The sequence below is a fragment of the Colobus angolensis genome, unplaced genomic scaffold, assembly GCF_000951035.1.
Source record: "Colobus angolensis palliatus isolate OR3802 unplaced genomic scaffold, Cang.pa_1.0 Scaffold324, whole genome shotgun sequence".
NCBI lineage: Eukaryota > Metazoa > Chordata > Mammalia > Primates > Cercopithecidae > Colobus > Colobus angolensis.
In genome coordinates this window covers 417,957-427,075 of record NW_012116533.1, presented here as the reverse complement: position 1 = coordinate 427,075, position 9,119 = coordinate 417,957, and the positions used below count along the sequence as shown (strand labels likewise).

The window sequence follows — 9,119 nt, the reverse complement described above, 5'->3', positions numbered from 1 at the left end:
TTAAACATAAGAAGAAAATACTAAGAATACAATAGACAACACAAAGGACACGTTATAGGAAATCATATAATGTCAGTAAATATATATAAATGTTTCATCTCACTAGTAAAAAATAAAAAAAAAAAGCACATTGAAAGAATAATGGAGGCTGGGCGTGGTGGCTCAGGCCTGTAATCCCAGCACTTTGGGAGGCTGAGGCAGGTGGATCACGAGGTCAAGAGTTCGAGACCAGTCTGGCCAACATGGTGAAAACCCTTCTCTACTAAAAATACAAAAAGTAGCTGGGCATGGTGGCGGGCACCTGTAATCCCAGCTACTTGGGAGGCTGAGGCAGGAGAATTGCTTGAACCCAGGAGGCCGAGGTTGCAGTGAGCTGAGATCACACCATTGCACTTCAGCCTGGGTGATAGGATAAGACTCCATCTCAGAAAAAAGAAAAAAAAAAAAAAGAATAGTGGAATACCATTTCACCCATCTTATCTCTGATATTTTAAAAATAAGAATGTCCAATGCTGATAATCAGTCTGGTGACAGGGTAAACTAATATAATATTTTTGAAAAATAATGTATTAAATATTCATATCTTTTAGCCTAATTCCAGTGCTCAGTTTTTACCCAATGGGAATTTTAAAAGGCTGTAGGTACAAGACATTCATTGACATGTTATTTATAATACTGAAAAAAATGAAAACAACTTAAATGCCCCAAAGCAGATGATTAATTACATTAATATACATTAATTGTGTTGGATAATATGTTGCTTTTAAATGATATTTAGGCTGATGCATAATAATATGGGAAAATATTGTATAATATTAAGTGAAAAGAACAGGATGCAAAATTATATAAATTGTAAGCCCACTGCTCTTTGTAAAAACTCTATATGTACAGGAAAAAGGACATGAGGATTTAAAAATTTCCAGTATTTTCCCATTTCTTTTAATATTCATTTTGATATTTTCAATGTCATGTTATTACTCAAAGCACTTTCAAATGTGTTGCCTTATTTGTCACATTTCTCTTTAAAAAAAAAAGAGAAGAACCTTGTGCTTGGAAAGACTTATAAAATATCCCAATGACTATCAAACAAAATCCCAAATGAGAGCATTTGTTATCATTTTGGTTATAAGTGCAGGGAATCTTGTATGTATGTGACTACGCAGCTGAAATATGTAACAGTCACAGACAGGGCTCTCAGCATCCACTCTGGTTCTGCCTCTAGCTCCCTTCCGAAACCACGGCTGCTTCCGGCACCTGTGAATATATTGCACTTATAAACCATTGGCAGCAGAGGGAATGTTATTGAATGTTTGTAATATCTGGGGGACAACCAAAACCAATTTCTCTTTCTCTTAAATTATAGCATCAAAAAGGAGCCATTTATTCAAATACGTGTGTTCTGTTTCTAACAGAGAGCAAATTCTTAAGAGGGCAGAGATACGTTTATTTTTATGATATACACATTGCCTAGTTTACTGTGGGATTTTATAAATAGTACCCTTTGCCGTATCAACCCTAGAGCAAGGGTGAACTGACATTCCATTCTTTCAGAGAGAAATGCTGTTATTTCCTCCTGTCCCTCCATTCCTCTTTGCGAACGTGGTCACTCCTTTGATAATTCACGACCCATCTCCACCATTAAGAGTCTAAAATCCTAGTCAAGGAATAACTGGGGTGGTGGGGGAGAGAGGGAGAGGAGTCTAAAATCCTAGTCAAGGAATAACTGGGGTGGTGAGGGAGAGAGGGAGAAGGAGGAGAGAGACAGAGAGAGAGAGAGAGAGAGAGAGAGAGACTTCAGGAGGTTGCACTTACACTCTGGCAGCTTTTCCAGAAATTAGGGAGGCAGCAGTTCTTACTTTTGTGATGTCAACTTGTAGACTGAAATGCATCAAAGCTCCTCACCTTCTTCTTGTTGACGCGAGGGATGTGAAATGTGCTCTAGAATACGCATTCAGCGTGGTCCTTTGTTCTAGGTATGAGCTTTTCTTTTTCTAAAGTTTTTCGGTCTCGCTCAAGGAAAGGAAAGCAATATTTTGAGATTCTTTTAAAGGCACCTTCCAAAGCATTTCCCACAGAAAAATACCTCACAGCCCAACACTGGTTATTTCAGTAAGAATCGAGTCCAATCTTTTCCAATATGGCTGTATACATTGCAGGCCCCCAAATTTGTGCTTTCATAGTCATCGTTAATCAAATAGGCAGAAACACTGTATTTAGGGAACCTGTGTTTCGTGGGCTAGAAGTGCATTCTGATTAATAAAGATCATGTTCATTTTGAATTCATCGTGGTTATTCGTGTGCCTTAGAGTCGCGGGCTTCGTCAGGGGTGGAGCGGGCTCGGGAGTGCCTGCAGCGCAGTGGGAAGCGGGTCTGAGCGCCCCGATCATCAACCCGCTTTCAGGGGGTGCCGACACTTTTTCCCAAGAAGCTCGACCAGCCGCAGTGAGCGACTGGAAAGAATAAACCAGACTGTGACAGGAACAGAGAATTTATGTGATTGACAGGGAATACCAGGGCACCCGACACCGTCCCGGGTCACCAGGGCTCTGGGATTTGCACAAGTTTACCACCACCATTAACAGCTATTTGCGTAAGGTTGTTTACCGCCTGAGAGCGCCACAAGCCGACAGCGAAGCCACTTTGGGACCCCAGCCACGCCCCCTCTCCCCTCTCACCCCTCCCTCCCGCCAAACTAATGAATTCGGGACTGCCTTCTGGCCGGACCCTCCCATTGGCTCCTATTCCAGCCAATCAGAGCCTTGCAACAGTTTCACCTGGCTCCCGCTTCCCAAATAAACAAACAAACCGTCCAGCGACTGTGCGGGCTTTACACCCCGGCGCCGCCGGCACTGCTTGCGCTCCGCGCCCCACCACCCACCACCCACCACCCACCACCTCCCACCAATGGGGTCCCGACTGTGGCGCCCTCTCCCGGCCCTGATAGCCGGCCACTTTCTCCTCTGCCCCTCCAGGCCTTCTCCCGCCCCCTCATGCCTCCCTGGACTCCCGGTTAGAATCCGCTTGGCCAGAGAGCCCCGCCTCCTCCTCTTAGTCCTCCCTTGGCCCACAGGCCTGGAGATTCACCGGGAGGGTGTTGGCACAGCTGGAGGTAGCTCCGCCTCTCAAGCCCGCCGCCTCCTCCCTTGCACACCTCTACTGGTGGCCGCTCGCGCCCCTCCTTTGCGCCGGTAGCAGGATCCGCAGCGGCCGCCGCGTGAGGCTTCGGTCACGTGTTGTTTTGCCCGCTGTCGTGCGCTCAGAGTGGAGTGGGCGGGGGCGCGGGCCAAGGCAGGAGGGGGCTGGGGCGGGCAGACGGGGGTAGACAGCCTCTTCCCCCAACCCTCCCTTTCCTGAATTCCCCCTCCTCCTCGCTCACCTTAAAACCATCGTGCATCACCATGGCGAGTTGCTCCTTCACTCGCGACCAAGCGACAAGAAGACTAAGAGGTGCAGCAGCGGCAGCAGCGGCAGCTCTAGCAGCAGTGGTGACCACCCCGCTTCTTTCCTCGGGAACCCCGACCGCACTCATTGGGACCGGGTCGTCTTGTCCGGGAGCCATGTGGCTCTCCACGGCCACTGGCTCCCGGTCAGACTCCGAGTCCGAGGAGGAGGACCTCCCCGTCGGGGAGGAAGTCTGCAAACGCGGCTACCTGCGGAAACAGAAGCATGGACACAGGCGCTACTTCGTGCTCAAACTCGAGACTGCTGACGCCCCAGCTCGCCTGGAATACTACGAAAATGCCAGGAAGTTCCGGCACAGTGTCCGCGCCGCGGCGGCTGCAGCAGCGGCGGCCGCCTCTGGCGCCGCGATCCCCCGGCTCATTCCACCGCGGCGCGTGATCACCCTATACCAGTGCTTTTCCGTGAGCCAGCGAGCAGATGCAAGGTACCCACACCTCATTGCCCTTTTCACCCAGGACGAGTACTTCGCGATGGTGGCCGAGAATGAGTCGGAGCAGGAAAGCTGGTACTTGCTGCTCAGCCGCCTCATCCTCGAGAGCAAGCGCCGCCGCTGCGGCACGCTCGGCGCGCAGCCGGACGGAGAGCCGGCCGCGCTGGCGGCGGCAGCGGCGGCGGAGCCACCCTTCTATAAAGATGTGTGGCAGGTAATAGTCAAACCCAGGGGGCTGGGGCACAGAAAAGAGCTGAGCGGCGTGTTCCGGCTGTGTCTAACCGACGAGGAGGTTGTGTTTGTGAGGCTGAACACCGAAGTGGCCAGCGTGGTCGTCCAGCTCCTGAGCATCCGTCGCTGTGGACACTCGGAGCAGTATTTCTTCTTGGAAGTAGGCAGGTCCACCGTCATCGGTCCGGGAGAGCTCTGGATGCAGGTCGATGACTGTGTGGTTGCCCAAAACATGCATGAGCTGTTTTTGGAGAAGATGAGAGCCTTGTGTGCAGACGAATACAGAGCCCGCTGCCGCAGTTACAGCATCAGCATCGGCGCCCACCTGTTAACCCTGCTGTCCGCTAGGAGGCACCTGGGCTTGCTGCCACTGGAGCCGGGAGGCTGGCTCAGAAGGTCCCGCTTTGAGCAGTTTTGCCACCTCAGGGCCATCGGCGACGGGGAAGACGAGATGCTTTTCACCAGGCGCTTCGTAACACCCAGCGAGCCTGTGCCGCACTCCAGGCGAGGAAGACTGCACCTGCCCAGAGGGCGCAGGTCAAGGAGAGCGAGTTCAGTGCCGGCCAGCTTTTTTCACCGCTTAGCACCCAGCCCAGCACGTCCCCCGCACCCTGCAGAAGCCCCGAACAATGGAGCTTGCTTGTCTTCTGAAGTGTCTGGCTCTGGCTCTGGCAACTCTGGGGAGGAAGGCAATCCCCAGGGCAAAGAAGATCAGGAAGGAAGCGGAGGCGACTACATGCCCATGAACAACTGGGGCTCAGGAAATGGCCGGGGCTCAGGAGGTGGCCAGGGCTCAAGTGGCCAAGGCTCCAGTAGCCATAGCTCGAGAGGAAACCAGTGCTCAGGCGAGGGACAGGGATCCCGAGGTGGTCAGGGCTCAAGTGGTGGCCAGGGCTCAAATGGCCAGGGCTCAGGAGGAAACCAGTGCTCTGGAGATGGCCACGGCACCGCAGGTGGGCAAGGTTCAGGTGGTGGCCAGAGACCTGGAGGTGGGCATGGCTCAGGTAGTGGCCAGGGACCTGGAGATGGCCATGGCTCAGGTGGTGGCAAGAACTCTGGAGGGGGCAAAGGCTCGGGAAGTGGGAAAGGATCCGATGCTGATGGTGAACGTGGAAAATCTCTGAAGAAAAGATCCTATTTTGGCAAATTAACTCAAAGCAAGCAACAGCAAATGCCACCACCTCCACCACCTCCTCCTCCGCCCCCACCAGCTGGAGCAACTGGTGGAAAAGGGAAGTCTGGGGGAAGATTCCGACTTTATTTTTGTGCTGACAGAGGAGCCACAAAAGAGCGCAAAGAAGCCAAAGAAGTGAAAGATGCAGAGATCCCAGAAGGTGCAGCTCGAGGTCCCCACCGAGCCAGAGCTTTTGATGAAGATGAGGATGACCCATACGTGCCAATGAGGCCAGGGGTGGCTGCCCCTCTTGTAAGCTCCAGTGATTATATGCCAATGGCTCCTCAAAATGTCTCTGCTTCAAAAAAGCGCCACTCTCGATCCCCTTTTGAAGATTCAAGAGGGTACATGATGATGTTTCCCAGAGTGAGCCCACCACTTGCTCCCAGTCCTCCAAAAGCACCTGATACTAATAAAAAAGATGACTCAAAGGACAATGACAGTGAGAGTGACTACATGTTTATGGCTCCTGGAGCCGGTGCAATTCCAAAAAACCCCAGAAATCCTCAGGGTGGCTCTTCCTCCAAAAGTTGGAGCTCCTACTTCTCTCTACCAAACCCCTTTCAGAGTTCACCTTTGGGACAGAGTGACAACAGTGAGTATGTGCCAATGTTACCTGGAAAGTTCCTGGGGAGGGGCCTAGACAAAGAAGTCTCCTATAACTGGGGCCCCAAAGATGCAGCTTCAAAGCCTTCAGGTGAGGGATCATTCTCAAAGCCTGGAGATGGGGGATCACCTTCAAAGCCCTGGGATGATGGGTCCCCAAAGAATAAGGCTAGGAGACCTAACCGACTTTCTTTTATTACAAAAGGATATAAAATCAAGCCAACACCACAAAAGCCCACACATGAACAGAGAGAAGCTGACAGCTCTAGTGACTACGTCAACATCGACTTCACTAAAAGAGAGAGCAATACACCAGCTCCCTCTACTCAAGGACTACCAGGTTCGTGGGACATAATTGCTGACCCCAGACAGTCAGCCTTTTCTAATTATGTGAATGTTGAGTTTGGAGTACCATTTCCAAATCCAGCAAACGACTTCTCCGATCTTTTCAGAGCTATACCACGTGCCAACCCCTTATCTCTGGACAGTGCTAGGTGGCCACTTCCTCCCCTTCCCCTCAGTGCTACAGGTAGCAATGCTAATGAGGAAGAGGGTGACTACATTGAAGTAATTTTCAACTCAGCAATGACACCAGTCGTGCCTCTTGCTGACAGTGCCATTCGCTACGATGCTGAAACAGGTCGAATCTATGTGGTCGACCCATTTTCTGAGTGCTGTATGGATATTTCTCTCTCCCCCAGCCGATGTTCTGAACCACCACCTGTAGCTAGGCTGCTGCAGGAGGAAGAGCAGGAGAGAAGACGCCCACAAAGCCGTTCTCAAAGTTTCTTTGCAGCAGCCAGAGCCGCTGTCTCTGCTTTTCCAACAGACAGCCTCGAGAGAGACCTTTCCCCATCCTCAGCCCTGGCTGTTACTTCGGCTGCAGAGCCGACTTTAGCCGTCAGCCAAGTTGTAGCTGCGGCCTCCGCGCTCGCCGCAGCCCCGGGCATCGGCGCAGCAGCCGCCGCTGCTGGATTTGACTCTGCCTCTGCCCGCTGGTTTCAACCTGTTGCTAATGCTGCTGATACCGAAGCAGTAAGGGGAGCCCAAGACGTTGCCGGTGGCTCGAACCCCGGAGCCCACAACCCATCTGCAAACCTTGCCAGAGGTGAGAACCAGGCTGGCGGGGCTGCCGCTGCAGCTGCCGCTCCCGAACCACCACCTCGCAGTCGCCGGGTGCCAAGACCCCCAGAGAGAGAAGATTCTGACGACGACGACGACACTTACGTGAGAATGAATTTTACCAGACCTGATAACCAGTTCGACTCTCCCAAAAGAGGTCGGTAATTTTAGAATTAATTTCCCTAAAGAGAATGGTCATTGTCTAATGATTCGATGCGCTACAGTCTACAGTGTTAGGGATAATATTTCATTAAGTGGTGCTATTCGACATGGAGGATAGAATTCAGGTTTAATTATTCACACAATGCCTTTTTGATCTTTGCAAAAATTTGTTTTTATCTAATCAATTTCTTTATCTGGACAGAACTGATTATCATTTAAACATTGGTTCTACTTTTTTAGGAGTAGTTAAAACGCAGACGTATAGCATAAGGATACTTTCAAACATCCTTCCCCATCATTTAATGATAATGTAAAGCAGGATGTAGTAAATTGGGTTCCACCAACTAATTTTCAAATCAACAATTAAAAGTTGCTCTTCTGCAAATGCCCATATTTAAGTGTGGGAATCTAATAAGAGCACAGACTATTAAGCAGTAACAATCAACTATTTATGTTTGGGGAGGATATTTTTCTCCTCTGAAAGTTACTTTTTAAAGAGCAGTCATTGTTATGCTAGTTTGTTGTGATTTACCAAGAAAGTTAAATCTCAATTGTTAACGTGAATGTCTGGGGAGAACAAAACATAAACAATCCAAACCAGGAGATGATTAAAAGAAGACAGTATTTGGCTCTGGAATATGTTTGTGTGTTGATTTTCTTTTTGTTTTTACACAGGATAAATTCCAGAAACCTTGAGTGTTCCTTTTCTCTGTCACTAGTAATGACAGGCAAGTCACATTTGCTGCGCCTCATTTTCTTCTTTTAACCCCCCACCCTTCCAAAAGAGGATGTGGTGACAACTTGATAAAGGATATGAATATTATTTCAAAGGCTTAAACAGCAGTTAAAACTTTTAATTCGTATATCTTATGGGAAATCAAGGAAAGCAAGATAAGGCTGGAGGAAGACCTGACTCCAGGGGCAGCTTACCCTGGAATGGTGGAAGTTTTTAAAGGGCTACTTTTCCAAAGGAAGAAGTAAGGAAGAGTAGGAGCTGTCAGACTTGGAAACAAGACTTAGAGTAATTTTACTGTGTACAATATTGTGCAGTGTTGTCATCAGTGTGTCTTGAAACATTTTCAAGAGATGATTGCAGAAGATGATGTCTCCATAGTCTCAACTGCCTTCCCTCTTTAGTAGAATATGCTTCTTTCCCAGTGAAGGGAAGGGATGGACCCCGGCAGTTTTCATTCCAGTAGTCAGTTTAGTGAAGATTTTTGCTTTGCTTGCTTTGTGGAATGCTTTTGTGATTGGATCTCTGCCCACTGTGCTTGATCAGGCAGAACAAGTCGGGGACTGATCACAACAGTCACCTAACAAGCTCCCTATTTAATGCAGGTGTAGCCCCCCCACATCCCCTTTCTCTCCCTGCTATAGAAAACTTGCCATACAAAAACTCACATTTGCAGCAGGGACACATTAAAGAGTGATCATTAAAACAACAAAAGGATGCTTTGGCTTGCCAAAAGATTCAATTCAGACCTCTTTTAAACTGTGAGTTCCCTCCCCAACAAACACACATACACACACACACAAACACACATGATCACCACTGCTACCATAATCGTACATTTAAAATATATAATTTCATTTCCAAGACTTTAATCCATAAGATTTTCAAGAATAGATCTACTTTATTCTGTAGAATATACCTGAAAATTGATCTCAAGCTATTGTTCAACTCTAACTATTGAAGACACCATTTATAATTTTGATGTAGATGATACATAGTTGCCTGTGTCCCTGTAGTACTTTCAAAAGGACCAGTTTTCATAGAGGTCTAAGAAGTTTAGGTTTTAAAATAGTGAAATCTTACTGTTCCTCGCATGAATTCTGACTTCCAAGGAATACCTAGACACAATGATCATTATTTTAGCATAAATTACTGATTTATGACTTTGTAGCTATTTTGGGGATTTAACGTTCTGTAAA

The 9,119-nt window shown here is 48.5% G+C and overlaps 1 protein-coding gene and 1 long non-coding RNA gene across 2 annotated transcripts; one reads left to right on the top strand and one right to left on the bottom strand.

Annotated features, from left to right (window-relative positions):
* Positions 1 to 780: 780 nt before the first annotated feature.
* On the bottom strand, positions 781 to 3,203 carry LOC105518617. Its single transcript, XR_001002858.1, has 3 exons — positions 3,152 to 3,203; positions 1,857 to 2,469; positions 781 to 1,254 (listed from the first exon to the last, which is right to left on the bottom strand). It is a non-coding gene; the product is annotated as an uncharacterized LOC105518617 (long non-coding RNA).
* Positions 3,204 to 3,337: 134 nt separating this feature from the next.
* On the top strand, positions 3,338 to 7,273 carry IRS4 (insulin receptor substrate 4). The gene has a single exon (XM_011951665.1). It carries the CDS (start codon positions 3,399 to 3,401, stop codon positions 7,188 to 7,190), a length of 3,792 nt encoding a protein of 1,263 aa, XP_011807055.1. The 5' UTR covers positions 3,338 to 3,398; the 3' UTR covers positions 7,191 to 7,273.
* The last annotated feature ends 1,846 nt before the right edge of the window (positions 7,274 to 9,119 follow it).